This window comes from Aptenodytes forsteri, unplaced genomic scaffold (assembly GCF_000699145.1).
Source record: "Aptenodytes forsteri isolate BGI_AS27 unplaced genomic scaffold, ASM69914v1 Scaffold319, whole genome shotgun sequence".
NCBI lineage: Eukaryota > Metazoa > Chordata > Aves > Sphenisciformes > Spheniscidae > Aptenodytes > Aptenodytes forsteri.
In genome coordinates, this window is record NW_008794715.1 from 86085 (window position 1) to 110832 (window position 24748).

Consider the following 24748-nt stretch of genomic DNA (forward strand, 5'->3'; position numbering starts at 1 on the left):
GATGTGTGCGACGCGGGGGGGGGGGGGAAAATCATTGTCTTAAATGCCTGCTGAACAGCGCCTTTCGGCAGGGCACAGTGTTCGAACGCAAGGTGCCTGTCCAAGAGCAGGTGACTGGTGAAGGTAAGGCAAGTGAAAACAAAAGCAGCAGATCATGGCGTCCTTCCAGGTGTGTGATGGACTTCTGGTCACTTCACTGACAATTGTTTCTGAAATAATTTCTGAAGCTTCAGAGTGAGGTGTAGAGAGCTGCTGACGTGCTGCGCTGAGGTGGACGCTGCTACCGGGCAGGTTTATGTGCTTGCATCTGGTCCTCCTCTTGCTGCAAAAGCAGCGAAGAGGCAGTTTGACCTTAATTCACAAACAGGCATGATTTAGCCAGGCTTTTCCTTTGGAGATATGTGCAGACTTTGTAAGGATAGTTCATCTTTGGCACCGGAGCATCATTTCTAGACTCTGTGTTGCTGATGCTCTGTGCGGTTTTCTCAGCTTTGGGCTCTAGAGGTGCGCCAGCTCCTTCCTCAAATTAGTGCCGTGTGTTCCCCATAAATACTGGGTTGTTCCCATTGAAACTCGTACAGCTTTGCTTGGCCCGGACTCTGTGCACACAGAGATCAGCAGATAACAAGCCAGGGCCTCGGGGCAGTGCAGGGAGGTGCTGTCGTGGCAGGGCTGATGCCACTGCACCGTGGGGCATTCGTGTGGTCAAAGGGGCTGTGGCCAGGCTGAGTATCCCATCTCTTGTAATAGGCGCAGTTCAGACTATATATAGAGAGGGGAAAAAGGCGTTTGAATGTGAAATGCAGTTTATACGTAGATGACAGCGTTAGAGAAATATCCCCTTGCACCTGCTTTTTGGCAGTCCTGTAGCAGCTTTACGTTCCCTTTGCTTGAAATCCTATCAGAGGTAACTTTTTTAGTGGCACAAAACAGACATTTTGGTTATCATGAACTTTGATTGCACAAAAACCTTCTCTGGACAAGCTTGGATGCGTGGAGCTAATTCCGAATCAGTTTGACTTCATGTCTTTTGGACCAGATGAGTGCATGTTTGTGTATATACACTGTAGTGTTTGTGTAGCACTGAGGTACTTACCCTGTCATGTCCTTTAATTCCCAAAGAAAAGGTGGAAGGGAGCGCGGTGCTGAGTCCCTGGGTAACTCTCCATGCATTTCTGATCCCACCAGGTGAACTTCCGAGGAACGGTGCAGAAGCTGATCAGAATCCGAAATCCCTGGGGGGAAGTGGAGTGGACCGGAAAGTGGAATGACAAGTGAGTCGATGGGTTGCACGTTGCCCGTAGGCTTTTACTGCAGGGGTATGATAGTGTTTCTGCTGCCACCTGTCTTCTCCCTACCTCAAATTCCTCTCTATGTCACATCTGGATGTGATGTTCGCTCTGAGCTCTTTAAAAGAAGCATCGCACCACTGTCATCTCCCACATAGGCGTCACAGCATGCGGTGCCCTTCGTGTAAACACCTGCCTTCGTGTAAGGTGCAGTGATTTGGTTGGCAGTTCCTACAAGCCTCTCTAGTTTCTGCTTCTTTAACAGCCCAGGTTCAGTGGTGAGCTTCTGAAAACTTAGTTTCTAAAAGGACTTTAAAAATCCGTTTCTGTTGTTACCAATGAAAGCTGGAGTCTACCCACTTCTGTGGCTGGGCAGTATTTATTCTGGGTCTTGCTTTTTCTAAAATAAAGCTCCGCTCAGTCAAGGCATTAGCACTTTCTGAAAACAAAACTCTGTTTCTGATCCTTACTTTGGATATTTAAGAAGTGAGGTATCGAATATCCCAGGTCCCTGTATTTTAATTCTGCTGTGGTTTGAGAGCCCTGGACCTGCTATCAGCTAGATATTGTGGAGTATTGCATTGCATGGAGCTGTAAGAAAGTGAAATCGTTGTGCCAGAACAGCTACATTATGGTTTAACCTTTACCGTACCCTGTAGTTGATGTGGGGTTGTCTTTCAGCTGCCCAAACTGGAGTGGCGTTGACCCTGAGGTGCGGGAGCAGCTGACCAGGAGGCATGAAGATGGGGAATTTTGGTAAGTACCCCTGGGTTTCCATTCAGGCTAAAGGGAATGTCTTCTCCTCTGCTTTTTTCACACAAAGTAACCTCTCCCAGTACGCTCTCCAAGATGGGTGAGCACATTCACCCCAAATCCTACTGCTAAATTGGAGCAGGAGAGAGGGAGGATAGGCAAGGTGGTTGTATAGAAAACCTGTCCATTCTAAGGAGACGTTGTCTGTGGCGCTGCTTCCCACAGGATGGCGTTCAACGACTTCTTGAGACATTACTCCCGCCTGGAGATCTGCAACCTCACTCCAGACACGCTGGCAAGTGACAGGTACAAGAAGTGGAGCCTGCTGAAGCTGGATGGGAACTGGAGGCGAGGAGCCACTGCAGGGGGCTGCAGGAATTACCCAAGTAAGAGAAACCCTTTACTCATCCACTTGTACTTTCTCTGGGAGCTGCTTCTGGCAGGTTCTGGGAGCTGGTTTGGGGTGGCCTATGGAGGAGGAGGAAGGGTGTACTTGGGATATCAGGACTGATGTCCAAAAAGTGCAAGTGTTTGGGAAACGTGGCTCCCTGATGAGGGTCTCGTTGTGGCTGTAAAGGCTGGGGGGGTAGTGTTAGTTTTTCCTTCTCACAGGGGCAGTTTTAGTTTTTCCTTCTCACAGCTGATTTTGGAAGTCAGAGCCACATCTGTCCTAGCTGACATGTATGTATCAGCATGGCTGCCTTCAAAGAAGCCTCTGACCAGTCTGCATAAATCCAATTCCCAGACACTTTCTGGACGAATCCACAGTATTTAATCAAGCTGGAGGAAGAAGATGAGGATCCCGATGATCCTGAGAGGGGCTGCACTTTCCTCATTGGCCTGATTCAGAAGCACCGGCGGAAGCAGAGGAAGATGGGAGAGGACATGCACACCATCGGCTTTGCAATTTATGAGGCAAGTAAGGCAGTGCAGGTGCATGGGAGGAAAAGGAAAACTCACGCACCCTATAAATGGGGTAGTGCAGTTCTCAGACTGGGCTTTCTATCAAAACTCAGCCGGGTTGAGTCAGATACCAGCTGCAGCAAGGAAAATTCCACTTAGATGTTTAGAAAATTATCCTCCACAAAAACAGTGGTCAAGCACAGGGACCAGAGAGATGATGGAATCTGCATTCCCGGAGATATTCAAACCTAGGCTGGACAAGGTCCTGAGCAACATCATTAACTTTGGTATTGGCCTTGCTTTGAGTAGGGGGTTGGACCAGATGACCTACAGAAGCCCCTTCCCGCCTATAATATTCTGTGCTTCTAGATGGAAGCAGAAAAAGTATTTAAAAATAAAAGTGCAGAAATCCAGTCTGACCTTCGCTTGTCAGGCTGTCGTGAAAAGCAGAAGAATGAGAGCAGACGTGGTAGGGATGTCACGCTAGCTGGGACACCTGCGCTAGCTTGGGGAGTGTGAACCCAGCAGCAGAACCAGCCAAAACACCTGTAAAACTTGTTCTGCTGAATAAAGGGTCAGAGACGTGTCTATGGTAACTCCTTAAGCAGGACATTTTGTTCAGAGCTGCAAAGCCGCGATGGTTAACTGGCAGTGAAAATAGGAATAATGGTCTTGCCTGCAGGTTGCTCTGTAACCGTAGGCAATATGTGCAACTGCTTGCTTTCTCAATATCCCAGCTTTGGAAAAGCTTGTCAAAGAATCTGGTCTCCGTAGGCAAATAAGGTTTAAAGCAAAGCTAGGTCCCCTGTAAGGAAACAGAAAACTGCATTATTGTCTTGCTCAGCCCCTGCCTCCTCTCCTGATGGTGGGAGAGGTCAGAGGGGCGGGAGGGTGAAAGAGAAGGTGGAAAGAAATAGTAGAGAAACTAAGTCTACAAAAAATACCACAGTGGGCTGCAGGGTAGAGGGTCAGCAGGAGACCACGACCAGCCTGGCTGTCTGTGCCAGGCGCTGCCTGCGCTGCTCGGGGTGAGCCCCACCTGCCTCCAGGATGGAGTCGGGACCTGAGCCAGCAGTCAGCACTGGGTGACGTGGGCTCGGCGCTCACCTTCCCCCTTCAGCTGACTTTTTTTTTTTCTTCCCCCAAGACTGTGGATGTACCCGCTAACCAGCAGTGAAAAGAAATAGTCCTGGAGCTGCCATTCAACAAGCAAATAACTCTCTCCTTTTCTCCTTGCAGGTGCCCCCAGAGGTATGTAGCATGCATTGGCGGTCAAGGTTGCAGAGTTGGGGCTGAATGGCCTGTGGGAAGAAACAGTTCAGAGGATCCTCCTTCACTGCAGGACAATATTGACTGCGCAGAGTCTAAAGTTAGAGGCCATTTATTCTGGAAGGGGCCCTGACCCCATGTTGCATTTCCAGAGCGTCTTGGGTTGGGATAAGAGCTCTCTGTACCGCAGAAACTCACCAAAGCTGCTCTTCCACGGGTCTTCTCCCAGCCCAGACCCACACCTCTTCCCCCAGAGCACAGCTGCTTTTCTCAGGTTTGCGCAGAGTTCGTGTTTGACACACAACTAATATTCCAAGGAGGTGTTTATTTTCATTTCCCTAAGCACCGTCTTTATTGGTTTCTCTCTGTTTCTACCTGCAGGTAGCTAATAGCATGCCCCGGGGATCAGAGAGGGGTGTGCAATGCAGCGATGCCTATGCAATACGAGGCAGAGCTGCAGGTGCCTCTGAGCTGTTGCTCCTCAGAGGAACGAGTGAGGTTGAGCAAAATGCCAGGGTAACCTCATTATGGGGCTTGCTGTACCTGCGAGGGTGCATGCAAAGCAGCCGGGGCACCTCGTGGCTCCCGGGGCTACGCTCAAACCAGCTGCTGCTATGTAAAACTTGGTTTCATCAGGAAGGAGATGGTGCTGCCAGTTAATTCCATTTCTTACGTACCTTTTGAGCGCTTTAGCAGTACTCTTGTCAGCTGCTCAGCTCTCACCCTCGTGGTCCAAAAATCTGATTTCCGTAAAAAAGAGACCCTAGTTACAGTGCCATGACTTTTCTTTCCCCCGAAAGGTGGAATTTTATCTCCCGCCATGGCAGCAGGTCTGGCAGGTTTTGCATTCTTAAAAATCTGGGAGGACGGGAAGGGGGAGGTTTCTGAACCATGCACGTTCCTGATATTTGCTTCTAGAGCTGAGCTAGTCCACCTGTAAGACTCTGCGCAGAAGAGTTTATTCTGGAAGATGTTACACTCCCAAGTGTGCTTTTATAATGCGTAACGTTTATTTTATTCTTGGAGGCCTCCGTAAGCGGGCTCTCTGCTTTAAGGCAGCCTGACCTCAGAGGCAGAGCTGAGTTGCAGTAGCCTGGTGGCACCAGCTCTGGAGACCAGAGGGACATCGGCCGTAAGCCATCTCGCTTTAAAGAAAAGTAGTTGCTGGAAGAATTTGCCAAAAGTCTTCATGCACCCATCATCATCTGCAAAACATAAGCATGACCCGAATGATTTATTGAGATGATCTGCAAAATACGTTTGCACCCACAGCTCAGGAGTACTGTGGTGGGATGCACCCACCCCCTTTCTCTTCTCTCTTTCGGTTCTGTTGAACGGATGTCTTTTCCCCCCCCACCCCCTCCCCCATAACTAATCGTAATATCTATTATATTTTTAATTTGTAAATGCAAATACATGCAAACTGTTGGGTTTTTTTCCTTCTTTCTTTGCTTTTCATAAGTTTTCTGGCCAGACAAATATTCATCTGAGCAAAAACTTTTTCCTGACCAACAAAGCAAGAGAAAAATCGAACACCTTCATCAACCTCCGAGAAGTGCTGAACCGGTTCAAGCTCCCTGCAGGAGAATATATCATCGTGCCCTCGACCTTTGAACCCAACAAGAATGGGGATTTCTGTCTGCGAGTCTTCTCTGAAAAAAACGCAAACTCCACGTATGTAGCTTTTTTTGTAACCATCTAAGAGCAGTATGGGCATGTGGGTGATCTCTGGCCCCTCTCGCAGGTGTGGAAGGATGGAGCAGCCCAGGGCTAGGGTACATCGGCTTCCCGCAGGGAGCGGGAAGGGGGGGATGCGTGACCACCCTGCATGGATGGGGTTGCAGCAGTTCTTGTTCATCCCCAGTTTCCCCATGTGCAACTGAGGAAAGTTTGAGTAAACTTAGCAGGAAGGAATGGTGCAATAATAATAGTAATAACATAGCATAACGTAACAAATTGTTGTTGTTGTTGTTGTTGTTGTTGTTATGCCGGGCCCTACCTGGGCAGACATTTTTAGTTACTGGGCGGTAGGCAGCTGGGTGCCACAGCACAGGTTGGTCTGTGGAGAGAAGAAAACCCCAGAGAGCGGCAGTCTGGGCTCTCCGCTTGGAAGACAGAAATGCGTGTGCTTTCTGCTGTCTGGGAACGCACCGATCGCAACAAATGATCTCACACCTTTGAGATCAGGCTGGAAAAAAATTCAAGATCCTTGCTCAACCAGATGATACCTTTGATAAAATTAAAATGGGTTTTAATGGAACTGGCTCGAACCACACCATTAGCTGTGAAGCTGTGAAAAAACTTACACGTGTCACATCTTGAAGAGCAGCTGGGCTAAGGCCTTGGGAAGGGGTGTGGGATCTTTCATATTGAGATCCCTAATTCAGAGCAAGCAAAAACCTTTCTACTATTCTGTAATCTTCTGTTGCATGTTTCTGTAGCGGTGAGAAAACTGGGACGTCAGTTCTGTGAAGGCACATTCAGCTTTTGATGGGCCCTTAGCAGTGCTTGTGCACCGTCCGTAGGTGTGATGTTCCCACAGCAACTGGGGGACAGCATGAAGCACTTCTCCTCCCACTCTGTCACATCCGAATGACTTTAAGTCTCTCACTTTTGCTGTTCCAAAGGAAAAAAAGAAAAAAAATTACTAGATAGAAGTTTGATTTGCACCCAAGAGCCTGGTCCTGGGCTGAGGTCTGTAGGCAGTGGCACTAAGTGACCCAAAGGGTTATATCTGACCCAAAATCCTGTCTCTGACTCTGCAGGACGTTGCACAGTTTGTAATGTGTTTTGAAAGCCTTGTTGCCATAGCTGGCAAAATACTGCTTTCACTCGTGGTATGCAGTGTCTGCGGTTGACTTAATCCAGTAACCTCTAAGCTTATTCATCGTTACTGCCGTAATTTAAAGCAATCCGTCTTTAACTCAGACTTGAAGCAAGGGCATCAGAAAAGTGACTTGTTTTGTTTTTAATATTGATTTCTTTATCTTTCTAGGGTTATAGATGATGAAATTGAGGCCAATTTTGAAGAGGTATATCTTAACTTAAATGTTTTAAATTGAGATAATTTTGTCATAAATAAGTGGGGTTAGAGTGCCTGTTGCTTGTGCAGGGCAGCGTTTTTCTATAGGCATTGTCAAGAACTATTGTCCGGCTTTGGAAACAGATCTTTTGATATCCATAGTTGAATGTCCAGCAAATGGTAACGTCAGAAGCAATAGCAGAAACACGTGTTGTCCCTTATCCAGAGTGGTGAGCTTGGGCTTGCGAGGTAGAGGAGAATCAGGTACTCTCTGCAGAGGTAACTGGAGCCACGGGAAATTCCTTGTGCTCTCCAGGAATCCGGGAGCGCAGCCCTTTAGCCATAAGGGGTGTTTTTGCATGTGAGGTTGTTTCCATGAGTAAGAAGTGGCTCACCATACATTTAGTCTTGCTGGAGCTGGGGATGTTTCGCCTGCTAATGCATCTACCACTCTGTGTGGGGTTTTTTTTGTTTTGGGTTTTTTTTTTGGGGGGGGGGGTTAGGATGAGAACTACATTTTGCTTGCTTTTCTTTAATGAAGACAGCTAGTCCAACAGTAGTAGTAGCAGCAGCAACAGTGAAGTTCTGAATTGGATAGTGATTTTTTTTAAATAAAATAAAGAATTTTTAAAACTTTTAAATTTATTTGTTTGTTTGTAAAAGCCATTGCAAAAGTTCTTAATTCCTGCAGTGTTTGCAATGCCAGCATTTTGAGGCGCCCCTGAAAATAAAACTGATTAAAATCAAAGTAAAAGCACTCCGTATCTTCAACTTTGCCATTTAAATTGTGTTTTACTAGGGGCAAGTAAATGCATTAAGTCCTCAGGCAGAAAAGCTCCTCCTTTCCATATTCTCTATTTCTCTCTTCTAGACCGAGATCAGCGAAGACGACATCGAACCCAGCTTTAAAAAGCTTTTTGGACAGCTAGCAGGAAGTGTGAGTGGTTTTTTTTTTAAGGACTTACTGGTAGCATGGGTGAGTGGGTGAGAGAGATGCCTCCCGCAGCATGGAGTTTAATTCCTGTGCTGAGTCAGATCTCAAGCATGTGCGTAATTGCGCATGCAGAAATCTGTGTAGTTACCCGACTGCTTACACAATGGATTTGTGAGTGCTCCTGGCAATCAATCTCTGCTCTCTTTGAACTGCAGGCTCGACTTTTATCTCTGCAGGTCCCTAATTCTGTCCTTCGGGCAGAGCACTTGGTGCAGGCGCATGGATCCCTCCGGGAGATGACGAGGGCTGGGCTGTGCCTTCTCCCCAGGCTGCTCTCGCCTGCCCGAGGGCTCAGGCAAACCCCACAGCCCGGCCTGCTAACACACACAGCAGGGCTGCGCTGCTGGGACTTGGTGGTGGTACTGGGAATGGGTGGTGGGGAGAGCTTACCACTTGCGTTTCCGTCCAAGGGAAACTTGAACTCCAAGGGATGTTTGAACTTGGCCGACTCACCCAAAGGAGTCGGAGGCTGCTTATGAGACGGTGTCTGCAGCTCACAGTGAAAAACTTGTTTTCCTCTTTTCCGCAGGATGCAGAGATCTCCGCTTTCGAACTGCGCAACATCTTGAATAAAGTCATGGCTAAACGTAAGTACCTTCCTCCAACTGCGTCTTCAGTTGGCCACCAGCAGGTTTCCAGCACGGCCATGAGAGCACAGCACGCACCACTGACCTGGGGAGAGTCAAACCCCCGGGCTCTGCCCCAGACCTGCGGCTTGTCTCTCCGTATGGCCACGGCCACGTGCTATTGCTGCCCCTTCAGGGGGCTGCAGAAACGCTGGGGCTGTGCCTGCTCTGAAGGCATGTTTCACAGGATGTGTGCTTTGGCAGGGTGCATGTAGGTGCCTTTTATCCCAGCATCTGCTACTGGGAATTGGCTGCCAGGAAGGTGGATGGATTTGATTAATGCTTGATAATAATCAAGAGAAGGTATTGCTGCTACTTTCGTATTGAACCACTCGGGATTCAAACAGTAGCCCAGCCAATGGTCTGGAGTGTCCCTGAGGAGGAGGAGAAACTTTGAAACTCTGGGCTGCTTTTTCTGTGAAGTGATTCAGATCTTGGCTCTGCATTATTTTCCTTTCCATTAAACAGTGCTTGAGAAATATGTGCTTGGAGAAATAAGTGTCTCTTTAATGTTCAAACTGAAATCCTAGCCAGGTAGCCAGGACTGTGTTGTATGTCTGTGTGCACCAGCCAGTTAGCAATGGTGTATTGCCGGTTACCAAGCTTGATTTGATGTTCTTCCCTTGCATGAAGCTACCTACCACTGACCTCCATAGGTCAGAAGTCCATGTTCCTGTTGTAAGGGCAGGAAAGCTTTATCTCTGTCTCTTGCTTCTGTAGCACACCTACAAACCAGACTAACTGGGCTGTTTGCTTGGGGACACATCACAGCTAACTTTCACCCTAAGTCTCTTCGTCAGGAAATCAGAGGGCTGCTTATTATCGTCCATTTGCCTGCTTCAGTGCTGCGTCCCTCTCATGTGCAAAACAAGGACCATCTTATCACCCTTTGCCAAGAGCCCTGTAATTCTTGCGCGTGTGTCCTCCCACCTGAAGCTCTTCCTCACTGGCAAGTCCTGACCCCGCTAACCACACCTCGAAGTGAGCATTGCCTCCCGCTCTGCTGGATGCAAAGGAGTTGTCAGAAGTCGTAGCTTACCTCAGAGGGGGTACCTAAGCAATATAAGGCAATGGTTTCCCATCCAGCGTTTGAGGGAACTGTGGGGTTATCTGTACGCAGGTATCCTGACTACAGCTCTACAGGCACCACATCCTCCACAGTCTGCATTGCACTAGGTACTTGCCAGATCCTAAAGGCTTCGGATGATATTAATAATTCCCAGAGCAGGAGGCAGGCATCCCCTGCTGCTCGCTGCACTCATCTGGCCCAGACTGTGGCAGCGATACAGCTGGACACCTGTTCCCAGGGGAGGATTTGAAGTAGGCAGTGGATTGCCATTGAGTAACTAGCAGATGTAGAACACAAAGAAGGTAGAGCACTAAGCACACGTTATGTAGAAGCAAAAAACCACACCAAAAAGACAAAGTCATCTTGCCAGTTGCGAAGGAAGCCACCGATGACACAGAAGCAAATAAGGGCTGAGGTGTATACACTGGTTACAGAACTCCTGAGCAATTTAGGAAGGTGCTGTGTTACAGCATGCAATGATAATCCTGTCTTTTGCTCTTTCTTTACAGGCCAAGATATTAAATCTGATGGCTTTAGTATTGAGACATGCAAAATAATGGTTGACCTGTTAGATGTATCCTTTAAGGCTGTTCCTAGATGATATTCTTCTGCCTTGTGAGCAGGTGAGCTGCTGCCTTTGCAGTGACGGGTCCATACTGATGTACTAGTGACTCCTGAGGTGGAGAAGCTGGTTTTACCTTGGTTCTCCTGAATAAAAATGGTAGCCCTTGCCATTGCTGCTGGCCGTGGCACATGCGTTCTCCCAGGCAGCAGGGAAAATCCATTTTCAGACAGGATGATCTGCTTTTGAAGTCTTCCCAGCTGTTGCGTGTTCTGGTTTAGCTGGGGACAAGGTGGTGTTTGTGCTGGGAAAAGGCACCTGGCTCTCAGCATGGTGTGGATTGCCTTGGCTGATAGAGTTTGAACATTGCATTTCACTGCTTTGTTATCTGGCTGGAGTTGGTAAGGGCATCGTAAAGCCATGAGGACTTAGCAAATAGAAAATGAGGGAAACAAATACAGGAGCCAGAGAGTATGCTGGCTTTTAGGAGCTTCTACTCCTAAGAGTAAGGGCAAAGGCGTAGGATGAAGGATTCAAGTCTAAGAATAGTTGTGTTCAGCTTCTCCGTGCAGTGGGAGCTGAACTGCATAGTCGGGAAAATTACCAAAACAGAATGAAGCTCTGCTATAATTTGGTGTAAAATACGGCAGTCTGTAGGGACTCCTTAGCGGTTTTTGGAAGCAATGCAATGACCACGTTCTTTTGTTAGCTGTTTGTGCAACTTAAGTTCTCCAAATAGCAGGCTTGGTTATGGCTTTTCCTGTTTATAATCCAGACTTAGGACTCATGCTGCTGTAACTGCAGGTGTTGAACCAACGATGCAGAACAAAATGGCATCATCGCGGCTGTTTTATACATGTATTGAAAAGATAGAGAGCTGCAAAGGAGGAGCAGAAAGAGCTTGTGAACTGATCACGGTTTAAATGAATCGATCACCTTATTGATTTAGAAAGACAAGAAATCTTGGACAACAGTTGTGTATTCAACAGGATGAGTCCTTCAGAGAGGACTTGCATCCTGTTCTTAATTGCAATTTTATTTTTTTTAAGTATTAAGTAAGTAAGTAAACCCAGCACAGGGAGGGGAAAACCCTTTTCCTTCCCTCCAAAGAGATTACCTTAACTCAAAGAAGAATGACGGGAGTGGTAAACTGGGACTGAAGGAATTCCACACCCTCTGGACAAAGATTCAGAAATACCAGGTAAGACGCAACCTTTTTGGTTGGAACGTGCAAACAAATATAGAGGTGGCTGTGGATTGATTTGCCTCGTACAATGTATACAATCACACTTCCCGAAGCAGGGACTCCCGCTTCAGCTCACGATGCATTTATGTCCTCGGTCCCCCAGGTTTTGTCCCTTGGAGTCCAGGGGTGTGACTGCTTGTCCTTCAGCTGCTCGGCTGAAGGAGAGGTTGCCTCTCTTCCTGCCTTATTATCAGAAGGGTTTCTGTTTTGTTTTAATTCGCGTCCAAATACATTTAGCTTTCCCACTTAACAGTGCAAGTTTGGTGTCAGTCTTGCTGCTTGCTTTGGTAGGAATAGTGCCATTTTGCATGGGCATTCAAGGAGTTCTCCAGAGTCCTTATCCGCTCTGGCTGTTGCATTAAAAAGCCTTACTTTCTAAAGCCGCTTTTAGATGAACTCGGAGATAAGTACCTAGTCCTTCAGACCAACGTTGCAAACGCTCCTAAGTAACGTGCAGGCTGCATTTCAAAATGTTCGACTTCTGATGAAAACCAAAACGTGCTCTGAATTATTGACAAGTTTTGACTTTGGGTTTTGTGTTCTGCAGAAAATTTACAGGGAAATTGATGTGGATCGATCCGGTACCATGAATTCATATGAGATGAGGAGAGCGCTGGAAACAGCAGGTATTTATATTAGTCTGTCTCTTTTTAGGATTATATCCGTTTCAAGCTGGGTTGATAGATGCTCACTAGTCTCCTGTATATCACTCATAAGCTGAAAAATCCTGTGTTCCCAGACCTGAAAGGCCTCCGTTTAATCTAGATGCTCAGCCTGGGCTCTTGTCTTTGCGTAGCAGTGTCTCGCCGCGCAGGCCCACTAAAAGCATCTCAAAGGAGTGACAGGTTTACAGTTATATTCTTTAGTGACCAGCTTTTGGAGAAGCACAAATAACTGCAACAATCTGGTCTCCTAACAGCATACTGTTGTCTTTCAGTGAGTCTCTCTGGGTATATGTGGGTTTGGCATAAGCCGGTAAAACCGGGATACTGTGACCTAGGGAATGGAAGTGGCTTGACCAAGGGGTGATGCTCACAAGAGCGTTAAAAGAAGAGCCAGTTTGCTACTGCAACCACTGGAAAGCAAATCTGAGTTACGACGGTGAGTGAGGGGGTAATCACAGAGCCATACGATCCCAAATCAACTTACTGATCTTCTGGGGCCATCTTAAAGTCCGTGTTTGGGCGCTCTGGAGCTTTCCCCTCCTGTCACCACGTAAGATGAGGCAGCATTTCTTTTTGTCCCAAAGTTTAGATACTCTTTGGAAATAGAGGCCCATTTGCCCACAGAAAGCCACTGCTTCATCTCAGGTCTCAGTGGGCCAACTCTGGCAGCCGCCTCGTCACCCAAGGAAGGACCATGAGCTGGAGCAATTGGCCGTGTCCCCTGGGAAACAGGAGTGCAGGTGTGGGACCACATGCAGCAGGAAGAACACACGTGACCTAGTCACAGCTCTGAATCACTCCAAGTACAGAAGGGGGTGTTGGAAGTTTCCAAAATGGAGTAAATACTCTTAAAACTTGAGAATTTAACCAAAAGTAGCTAATTGAATTTCTGGCAGTGTATAAGCTTGGGTTTATTTGTTGGTTGGAGCTTTTTGCATTTTTTCTTCCTCTTCTTTTTTAAATCCTTGACATTGTATTTTTAGGGTTCAAACTGAACTGCCAGTTACATCAAATCATTGTGGCTCGTTTTGCTGATGAAGACCTCATCATTGACTTTGATAACTTTGTCCGGTGTTTGATTCGGCTGGAAACCTTGTTCAGTGAGTACACGCTTAATAATTAGACAGACTCTGTTGCTTTGTGTTTTCAAGTCCAGGATAAGTAATTCAGAAAACTTTGTACTGGAACCAAAGTGACTTCAAAGCTGAGCTATAAGTCCGGCAACCCAGTCTGTGCGCTACTCCTAGATCTAGGAACCAGCCTTTTAGGCCAGACTGCTGAACCGGAGCCAGACAGTCTTCCATGCAAACAACTAAATGTTGGTTTAAAAATCAATCAATCAATCAATCATCTAAACACTTATAGGTTGACAAATAGTGTTAATATTACAGACTGAACCATTAAAAATGTTCAGTCTCATTCTTGCACGCAAGCACGCAATGACTTTAGAGTGGCACTTTCTGGTTTGGGGTGTGGAACGTTGTCATAAATTTTAAGACTGGGGGATTAAATTCCTTTTTGATCCTGAAGCACAAGGAAGGGGAAGGCTTTCCAATTAGTTCCTATATTCATCCTTGTCTGTCATCTCTCTCCTGCCACAGAAATGTTTAGAAAACTGGATACTGAGAAAACTGGAACAATAGAACTGAACCTTGTTAATGTAAGTTCATTTAGCTCTAAAATGTTTGTTTTAATCTTTTTTTTTGGGGGGGGGAAGGGGTTAACAGTAGAGACTGTCCTGCTCCATTCTGACTGATTATGGCTGGTTATATGTATTCACATATATGCTGGATTTATATAGTTTGTGTATTTATAAGCAGTCTTAAGATTACCCTTTTTTAAAATGTACCTACATCACATTGTATTCTCTAACAGACAGACAGGGTTACTTGAACCAGAAGCCGCTTATCCCTCCCTTACCGGCAGCACTTTTGGCTGATACATATGCAGGCTTCTTCCCTGCCTTTTCTGTCAACAACAGGGTAAAATGTAGGTGCAGTATTGGTATTGAGCACGTCTGCTTCTTTCTGCACCACGTGTGCCCAGTAGAAAGGACTAAGTTTGGAGAAAACTACCCTCCTACACGCGTTCAACTTGCCTGTTACCGGAACAGAACTTATTTCTGGACCTAAATGAGGAATGTGCAAATCATCACCAAACTCTTCTGGCTTAAATGAGATATAAATTTAAATCTTTCCTGAAAGATCCTAAAATTACTTCTGTAACAATAGCCTTTCTTCCTCATGCTAGAAATGGGAACTTGCATACTTGCTATAGGTATTATTTTTACTAAACTTAACCTTGGGCCATTTTCCTCTCTCTGACGTTATAGTGGCTGTGCTTTACTGTCATTTGAGCCACTGACATCTCAAGAGACCTCAAAAAGAGCAAGACCAGGTGAAGATAATCAAGCAAACATACAAGTAATAGCCTAACATGAATGTGCCTGACCTTATGCACGGCAAATTTTGCACACAGTTCTAAGAAGGAAAATGTTCTACTTCAACAACAGAAGAATCTGCAACCTCATTTTTAAGGGTCTGACAGTCTTTATCTACTGATCTATATCCTCTGTACAAAAGCTTTAATTTAGTATAACTCCTCAGTGCAACTTTTGAAAATACTGCTTTGCTAATATCTTTGTATTTAAGGTGTTTTACATGACTTCTGGAAGAAAGCTCATTATAGCTTGACAGTCTGGTTTAATACGTGCTTTTTGAATAACAGCTCCACTCTGAAACTAGAAGAGGGATGGTATTGCGTATCTCTGAATACAGGCGTTTAGGTAGGATACAGGTCCCTTGTATGCTTTCTGTCAAGCCCCAGCATTATTCAGGTTAAACGTTCTTTGAAGAATTTGAGTAGCAAGTACATGTTTGACCAAACTGAAGGACAAGCCTTTCCCTCTTGACCATTGATGTGCCTGTAGCAGGAGGCTGTTGGCAACCAGACTCTTCCAAGAGAAAGCCCATGCTCTCAGGTGGAATCTTCATTTCCTGTATCTTATTTATCTTCCTTTGAAATACAAGAAAGTATTTGAATAAAAACAGTAGAAGTAAAGTTTGCAAGACACTCATTCCTTCTGCAATTAAGCATGTTTTTTTCTTGGAGATAGAGCATCACAGAGCATCTGCAGAGCTTTTGTGGTCAGGAACAGAGTATGTTGCCTTTTAAAGGGGAAAAACAGCATTCTGGAGCTGAGTAGGCACTGACAGACACTCTGGCTGTGTGTCAGTTAGTTAATGAAATGTTAGATTATCTGATACTTTAAAAGATTAATGCTTGAAAATAAAAGGCTTCCAAGAAAGGTAATTGATACTATATACACCATACCCAACCTATTAAAATCATGAGGCTGTGACAATAAGTAGATTGCTGCTTCCAGGAGTTCTCACTACAGCTCACTTAAGTTTATCCACCTGAGGAATCACGTCCTCCTTCCTACAATTTCTTGTATTTACGGGCACCTTTTCAGAGAGCAGTAAGGACTTACCTAGTAGGAAAACATGAGCCTGAAGGGTGAGGCAGTGAGGCACTTCATAAATGCCCTTAAGGAAAGATTTGATCCTCTCTATTTAAGTGTTCATTATCAAATGATTATTCCCAAATGGATAGATATAAAGGATAGTTCCATAGGGAAAGGCTTTATTTGGAAAATACTTGTACCAAGTTTTTTTTCTTAAGTACATCTTTCAGCTTTTAAGGTTAACAAAGGGTTATATGCAACTAACAGATTCAGCTTAATTTTAAATGCAGAAAGACTGTCTTGAACAAATGGGGGAAGAGGGGTTAAATTTAATACAGAAAGTAGTTGAACAGTTAGTGTAATGTAGAACCAGCAGTGTGTCTTACTGTTAACATTTTCAGATGGTCTAATAAAAACTTGACGCTAAAATACCCAGAGTTAAAGAGAAGACAAAAGTTTAATGGTATCACAGTCAAGTAAAAACAAGTAAATTGTCAAGGACTACAGCAAGTTTCTACACTTAACTTTCAAAGTACAAAATACAATAAATACATGAGGCTCTTTGTAAAAAGAGGAATCTAAAACTACATTGTCTGTTACAGCACATAATATTTTGAATACATGGAATTCCTAAGATGCTACAGCATTTTTAAAAGTTATTGCTTAATGGATTGGTCACATGGTTGTCACTGTTCAGATGCACTTCGGTTTAGCTTCTTTAACAAACACTCTGCTTCCAGCAATAAGCATTTGGGTGCTGTGCACGTACTTTATTTTAATTTCTCCCATCTGGAAAAAGCCTCTGGATAAATTTGGACAAAGCCAAGTTGTCTGTTTCATGATGATTCCTCCAATGGTAAATTGAAAAGGTCCTTGTATTTAATGCAGAAAAATGTGACATTCTTTTCTGCCATGTTTGAAGAAATCAGAGTGGGTACTTGAACAGAATGGCTTGCTTAGACCAAAGGCAGCAGAATTGCATTTGCTTGTAAGCGTTATTTCATCTTGTAGAATGCCCTCATCCATTTGCTAATGCATCAATCCTTCATTTGTTTTCAAAGCACATTCTTCATAGCTTTCAAATTACATTGTCATTGAAATAAGTCTCATGATACTGGAACCAACACAAAATGATTTTTTTTTTTTGTAAGTCATCCATGATTAGTACTTCAAGAATCTGGCTTCTGTACTATCTCATGCCAAGCTTCTTTGTCTAGGTTTAATCCTCGGATACAGCTGAGGGTAAAATAGAAACAAGATTTAAAATTTTAGTGCTTTAAAAGGTTACTTGTTTTTAAAGAAAAAAAAAGGAAAGAGAAAACCTCTATTTGGTGCTACAATTCTAATGTAATCTCTAGTGGCAAAAGCATGGTTATAAAAAACACTCAGAGCACTAACAAATATAAATTTAGCATTCTTAGGCAAGCTTAAAAAAATGCTAACCATGTCAGTACAAAAGGAAGGCACTGAACAGCACATAATTCACTACCTTCAGTTCTACCCAGATGGGTGGGCTAGGAAAAGCATGTGGCTTTTTAAGTCAAGGGACTTTTGTGTTCAGTGAACTACAGGATTTTTCCCTGTTTTATAAATAGAAATAGAGAGGTATTAAAGTCTGTTTTGCCTTCTCTCTCTCAATGCCTATCAGCCTTTACATGTCTATAGCTTTGGGCAAGCTGGAAACATCTGGCTGCATAAGGACCATGGAACTGTAGGAGCTGTGCTTTAGTTAGTGGATAGTGGGTGGCCAGTTAAACTAATTTAACCGCCCGGCAGTAAATCAGTAGCTGCCAGCCTGTGGCCCTTGAGCTATGTGCTATTCACACATTCTGGCTACACACACAGAGGTACAGAGACTGCCTCAGCCGCAGGGTGACGATTGATGGGACATGGCTTGACGCAGCAGTGCTGAGATGCTTGGGAAGCTCTTGGCTCCCGCTTGCAAAGGGCTTTGGGAACAGCTACTGTTCTGTAAAGCACGGCTGCTGGCATATAAAAATAGAAGGATACACTTCATACAATTAGGAAAGATGAATCCTCCATGCTCTAAACGGCAATGCATGTCTACATTACATCCTGGGGTTTTTTCAGCTAAAGTTCTCCTTAAAGATGGCCTCTTCTCTCTTCAACCAGACTCTGGCTTTCTTCTTTTTCATAGTCAGCTAATGATTAAGAGAAGACCAACAACTTCACCCACAAGGTTTCTCTCAGCCTGCTATGATTTCACCACTAGCAGAGAGGAGGTCAGTCAGTCAGTCATAGTAGCATAACACCTGACAGTGTTCAAAAGATTTCGTTTGGTATTAAGAAGTCAGTATTTTGACAGTATTATCTTATTTGCATTCAGTTTTAGAGCGCTCACACAGCTTAAGGAGCTAGTGAGTCACTAAGAAGGGTAGAGAACTGATGTAGATAATTTCGTCCTTTCCTTGTTTTTATTCAGTGCACCTAACCACAAAAGGATAAAGCAGCTACGACAAAAATACAACTTAATATAAGAATAAATTAAACTACCAAACGTTTTCCTCTGTGCTGAACATCTTAGCCTAGATTTCAGATGCTATATTAAGAGTCCAATAATTGCTTTTGAGAATAACCACAGAATACTTAGTAGTATTCTGGTAGCAGTACTAGAACGACTGAACAAGAATGTAATAGTTAATACTGGGCTTGTGTAGTTTTCCCCAAAGGTTCTGTTCAGATTGCGTTGTGCTTAGAAGGACGAGTTGTGATCCCCAGTCTAAGCTGTGTTGCCTTGTGCTTTTTATTACAGAAGCACAGATGCTCTTCGTGTTCTTACACACCTGTGCTCAGGCTGAGTGCGTAAGCTTATGAAGTAGTAGCACATGCACAATTCACCCTGGGGCAGGAAAAAAAAAAAGCTGCCATTTCTGGCCTTATTGTGCAGGGCCAATGGCTGCTCTCAATTTAGAAATGCTTACATCTGGAGAGGAAAAAACCGAGCAGAAGTACTACGTTAGGGAGAATTTTATAGTACGTTGTGGGTAGGCCTGACCTGAAAGTGATACAGAAATGAAAACTGATTTTGCATGAGATATAGTCACTCTGCAAAATCTGACGAGTTTAAGAGTAAGGATTATCTGCATGAGGAAGGAGGTTCAGCCTCTTTCAAGCATCATACATCAATCAGCTAAAATTTACAGTGGTTAATCTTTAGCATTGGCAGAACCTCTTACCTCCAGCAGCAGGGCAACTGGGTATGTAGAAAAAAAGCTTAATGGAATTTTTATACATGTGTCCATCTGCTATAGTTTTCTAGCAACTCAGCCATGAAGAGAAATATGGGGACATAATTGAAAATATCTATTACTTCTATACAGTCCTTTCAATAAAAGAGATAGTACAGAAGGTGATGAGGAAAGGAGAGGCCATTAATTTAAGGCCTTTGACATATGGTTAAATATTACTTAAAGAGCATAGGAGAAAACAAAGATCTGCCTTTATTTGGCAATCTGATCTCTTTTGCAACACTAGAAAAAAAGATAACCATAGAATTTTGCAGTGTTTGTCTTAAAACTCTCTGTGAAACCATCTTGGATCACAAGGTGCAGTGCGTATACCGGTCAGGGAAGGACTTTCGATTCATTCTTCATACAAGTTTCAGTTCTTAAGGCCCTTTGTGCCAGTCTATCACTTTCTAAAAGAGGGGAAACCCGGTTCTGTTCACATGCTCAACAAAACCTTATGCAGATGTCATGTTCGGATAAAAGGTTTTTTTCCTCTAAGATGGTGAGACAAGGTTAGTATTAGAACCTGCTGTGTATAGTAGGGTGGTGATAACATGTTGTTCTTTTACGCACCCATTAATATAATCTGTGTTAACCCACTCTGCCAAGGTATTCAACTCCCCAAATGAATGGAGAACTTCAACTCCTCCCTCTTGTCTTCTGAAATTGCACCTAACCTAGATGCATGAGAATAATGCTGTGTACTCCATATAGTGGGGTGGGTTTTTTTGACTCTGGAAATATCAAGGACTTACCCCTAGCAGGTTGCGGGGAACGTAACCTTCCTTGTCATTCAGCCGTGCCCACCACCACTCAATTTCATCTTCATCTTCCCGGCGCAGGATTGTCATGCAGTCTCCCTCTTTCATAGAGAGCTCATCATCATTCTGAGCCTCATAATCCCAGAGTCCATAAATCACTCCTTTGTTCATTATTCCCATTTTCTCCTGGACTCCTGCAACATTAAAAACACAGAGCAGCTCAATACAAAAGTAAAAAAAACCCCAAACCCAAAACAAAAAAAACACCACAAACCACACCACCAAAAAACACAACCTTGATTCCTATCACACTTAGCACCTTGTTCTCATCAGTCTACTGAAAGTCAGTCCTAGAACAGGTGGCATTGTGAAGTTAGCCCTTGCACATGGCAGACAGATTCCTTCCTTACACGTGTTCAAAAAATACGAGGCAAACAGGGAGAGGAGCACTGATTGATAAAAGGTTGCATCTTCATGCTAGTGTTCACACTTCCTACACCTAAGCGATGAGCAAGTAATGCTTGTTTGTACTCTCAGTTCATCAGTAATCTCTTTCTGTCAAAGGAAGACAGCAATACCTGCTTATGTTGACCACCACTGTCATTTTGCTGCTTGAGGTGTCATTTGCCACCTGTGTCACTTTATTTCAGAACTTTAAAACAAGTTGCACCTCAGACCTATACCCAAAAGATTTGTATGCTACCCGCCAGCTGCTTTTGGTTAACTCAAACACTTATCTTAGCAGTTCTTAATTTCTGCCACTATTTTAATTATTTTTTTAAACAGAAAACACAATTCTGTTAAATTGCTTCTGGACCAAGGTGTTTTGGAGTACATGCATACTCCTTGCAGATGTTATTTAGAACTTGCTCATTTTACAGCTGTAGCCAAAGATGAAATACTATTCTTTCTGTACACATTCCTCAGCTTCTAAGCAGCAAACTGCAAAAGGTATAATCAACTGTTATACAAACTTTCTCTCCGGTAATGATTCCATTTTAAAATACTGAACCCTACTGGGTTTTTTGGTTGGTTTTGGCATTTTGCCAGGAGCAAAGAGTACGTTGCACATTGTATCACAAAATTTGTCATTTCCCTTTCCATCTCTTACCTATTACAACCTATTGTATAGGATCCTTACCTACGTCTGCTTAAGGAAGCATCTGCTCAAATCAAGTTCTTTATTTCTGCATACCACCTCATCATGTAAAATTAAATTACTTCCACTGCATGCTTAGTTCTGCTCAGAGAAACTCCTCCCTTGCTTCGCATTTGGTATAACTAAAGGTTTGGCAAAAGCTGTGCTCTGCACCCATGTGGAAGGTAAGACTGAGCACTGAACATCAAAGCAGACAAAGAGAAGATTGACACAACAGATCTGGTCTTCTAAAAAAGCGTTAAGTGTCACACCGGGGTAGCAGCACAAACATGCTCTTAGAGACAGCATGGGCATCAAAAATTAGAAAGTGAAAAATGACATATTTAAGCAGCATCAGACTTGTCATTTAATCCATGCTAAAGAACTAGCGGTTTTATTTAAATCTAACCTGTAATCCATGCTAAAGAACTAGCGGTTTTATTTAAATCTAACCTGTACTTGATGCTAAAGAACTAGCGGTTTTATTTAAATCTAACCTGTACTTGATGATATTCAATATCGTGCATCCTTTACAACAAAAAGGGATTAGTTGAATCAATGAATTACACCAAGGTTTCTCACCTTACAGCCGAGTTTCGAGGGCCAGGTTTTAATGCAGTATCTGTTCTGGAAACAGACAGATACATCCCCAAACTTCTTTTACAGCAAGAAACAGATTTAGCCAGTGAATGAATTTCTTACTATAACTATAGGCAACCAGAAACAGTCTTAGCAATAGGATTAATTCCTAATGGAACAATATGGAAATTTGATAGCTGAACAGCCAATGTATCAAGAGATACCTTAGTTTCAGTGGTGTCAATTTGGAAAAGCTGGCAATAAGCCAAAGCCTTACAGTCCTTTCAGGACCCATTGAAAAGTATCTCGTAACGCACAAAAAAATCCCAAACCCAACGAAAACCAGAGTATCAAGTGAGATCACCAGATGGTGGGTCCAAAAAACCCCACAAACAACAAGAACGTGTTTCTTCGTGCTGTATACAATAAAGCCATGGATCTCCTTCCCACAGGATCTTGTGGGCTGTTTACCTGAACTTAAGAATTAGACAAATTCCTTGAAAGAAATCTTTCAAGACCTATTCAGCACAAAGATACCATCTCTGAACTCATATCAGAGTTAAAACCAGTATGAAATATTGGACAGGTATTATTATTTTTAGTTTAGTCCTACAATCTTCCTTGGGCATCTGCTGTTGATGACCACCATTGGAGTCCGGATATAAGACTAAATTGAATTTTGCTTAGCCCATAGATTTTGATGCTAGTTAAATAGGCTTCCTCCCTTCATAGGGAAAACTATATATTTGGCACCAAGAGATAGAGTTTTCAAGCTTAGTGAGGACAGCTGGACAGATCGTTTTGAAATATGCTGGCTGAGCAGCTTATGGAAACTCAGACCTTGCATGTTCCACAAAAACAGAAAGGCTGTATTACAGCTTTTTACACTGCATTACACTGCTATTACTCTAACCTCTTACAGATAGATGACACTCCAGCTGGTAGGTGCCTAGGGCACGAGAACTACATACAAAACATACAGAAAAGTAATTTAAAACCTCATTGACTAATACTCATCACACCCTAGGGGGAATTCATTCTCTCGGTTAAAAGATAGTTTCCCCATAGTCTTACTATTTGAATAAAATCTAAATTTAATATGGGATTTCTTTTTAAATGCAAGAGAAGAAAAAGGCCAGAAAGATAAAGTCAAATTCAGTGCTTAGTAACCTGCATTAAGGTAAAAACTTGGCAATACCTTTCTTGGTTCTAAAGTGCACATTAGGAAATATTCCTCATTTAAAGACACCAGGTAGCAGATATGAACTGCCTACTGAGATATCCATACTGCTTTTGTTTTTATGTAAAAAAAAAAAAACCAAACCTTCTGTGGTAAGATTCACCTAATTATCACCTCACATTAATGTATTTGTCAATGCACACACTTAACTCATTTCAAGGTTTTTAATGTAGGGAAACCTTTTGTTACTCAGATCTTCTCTACAGGTTGAGTATCATGAAGTTAGTCTCGATGGACCTCATTCTGTGAAAAGAAGCTGGCTAAAACCTCTCTCTTTCCAAGAGGAACCCGAGGCATGGGCACACAACCTAAGTGTACAACTTACCACTCCTCATCCAAAAACATACTGAAAAATGCCAGGTGAGTCCCTAGCATGCTCCAGAACTCAGTTGTCATCACTTACCATATAAGAACTGGGAGCACTGTGTATAGCCTTCCTCCATCTCCTCACACTTGTCTGCAGCCGTCTGCATGTCACTGTAGGTCATCGCAAATACAGCTGCACCTGACTCCACCAGGAACTTGCATACCTGCACGTTATTGCAAGATGCTGCACAGTGTAACGGGGTCCTGCGAGCCAAGAAGAAAAAGATGACACGTTACTTTTATTGCTCATAGCAGTGCTTACAGACTCCTGGGGGGAAACCACTTTTGTGCATGACCTCCAGTGATCAGTACGGCATCACTGAAGGCTTCAGACCAGAAGCACTTAACCCAGGATGTCAGGAGCAATTGCTTTTCACAGGTAACAGGAGTTGTTACCAAGAGCTGCTTGAGCCATAAAGCGGGGTTTCCATATGGATCTTTATTTATGCTACCTTTTTATACTCAGTTAACATTTTAAGAACATTCATTAAGGCAATAAAAATTAAAAAATAAATCAATAATAAAAAAAACCTCAGAAATCCTCCTGACATCGTGACTCTTACAATCTAGACAATTACTTCAAGACCTGACTTGGTGACAAGTGCAGTTATTTGGGATAACTACTGAGGTTGAGGGACAAAAAGCATCTTTATTCAGTCTTGGACCTTAGACACTTTTGTTATAGGCAGAAATAATAGTAAAATCACTGCCGCCCATAGAGTTTTGTAAATAAGCTCCCTAGCTACCTGCAAGAAGGATTTGTAACCCATTATCAGTTACAAGCCTAGTTTGTAGGTTGTGGTTTTCTGCTTTCTTTTGTTTTTAAGTTGTCTGAGTACTGGACAAAGAACTGAGGAGAGTTTGCAGGGCTAGATACTGCCCAGAGCATGTGTAAGCTATAGGTTATCACACAGAGAGGACATTGGGAATTTCAGCAAATGGCTCATAATGCATAAGCTGTCTTCAATATCTCAAAGAAAGAGAGCGATTTCCTGACAGCATTATTCACCCTACTGAGCCTCAGACACACACTTTCTTCATATAGGGAATATTAGTATAATTTGCCTATTTTCTCCTCTGCGCATTCTCGTATGATGTCCCACAGAGAACTGCTGTTGCTCTATTGCGGAAAAGTCATTACCAGCTCCATAGCAGGAAACTGAGGGACCTTGTGAGGGACCAGTAGCAGCCCCCAAGCTGCAGCTCTCTTGTGGAGAGCACCTGTAAGGTACCACTTAAAGAAAGCCTTACCATCCATCACTATCTGCAGCATTCACGTTCACGCCAAATTGCACCAGGAACTTCACAATTTCCGTGTGTCCAGCACACACAGCATTGTGCAGTGCAGTAATCCCTTCATCGTTGGGCATGCTAGGATCTTCAACCTATTCAGCCAGAAAAGGAGCCATTCACATTCCGGTAAGAATCTCTACAATAAACATCTCTTCACATATAAAAATGAGTTGTCTTATTCTGAAATATGATTTTGCGCCGTATTTCTATGAAGGACGTGAGCAACAGGCAGAAAACTACAGCAGTAACCAATCTCGCA

The 24748-nt window shown here is 43.6% G+C and overlaps 2 protein-coding genes across 2 annotated transcripts in view; one reads left to right on the forward strand and one right to left on the reverse strand.

The window, feature by feature from the left end:
• The window catches only part of CAPN2 (calpain 2), a 28613-nt gene extending 13162 nt beyond the window's left edge, over window positions 1–15451 (forward strand). Inside the window, exons 7-21 of the mRNA XM_009273853.2 lie at window positions 1189–1274; window positions 1971–2045; window positions 2268–2428; window positions 2788–2957; window positions 4185–4196; window positions 5677–5888; window positions 7210–7246; window positions 8108–8173; window positions 8760–8817; window positions 10435–10499; window positions 11620–11688; window positions 12281–12359; window positions 13382–13498; window positions 14000–14058; window positions 14731–15451. Of these exons, the coding sequence (XP_009272128.1) occupies window positions 1189–1274; window positions 1971–2045; window positions 2268–2428; window positions 2788–2957; window positions 4185–4196; window positions 5677–5888; window positions 7210–7246; window positions 8108–8173; window positions 8760–8817; window positions 10435–10499; window positions 11620–11688; window positions 12281–12359; window positions 13382–13498; window positions 14000–14058; window positions 14731–14754 (1290 nt within the window). The 3' untranslated portion in view covers window positions 14755–15451. The remainder of the gene's footprint in view (window positions 1–1188; window positions 1275–1970; window positions 2046–2267; window positions 2429–2787; window positions 2958–4184; window positions 4197–5676; window positions 5889–7209; window positions 7247–8107; window positions 8174–8759; window positions 8818–10434; window positions 10500–11619; window positions 11689–12280; window positions 12360–13381; window positions 13499–13999; window positions 14059–14730) is intronic.
• A 693-nt stretch (window positions 15452–16144) lies between these two features.
• Window positions 16145–24748, reverse strand: part of TP53BP2 (tumor protein p53 binding protein 2) — a 29341-nt gene continuing 20737 nt past the window's right edge. Inside the window, exons 14-17 of the mRNA XM_009273835.2 lie at window positions 24448–24581; window positions 23234–23400; window positions 19868–20067; window positions 16145–17100 (exon numbers count right to left, since the gene is read on the reverse strand). Coding sequence (XP_009272110.1) covers window positions 17059–17100; window positions 19868–20067; window positions 23234–23400; window positions 24448–24581 — 543 coding nt within the window. The 3' untranslated portion in view covers window positions 16145–17058. The remainder of the gene's footprint in view (window positions 17101–19867; window positions 20068–23233; window positions 23401–24447; window positions 24582–24748) is intronic.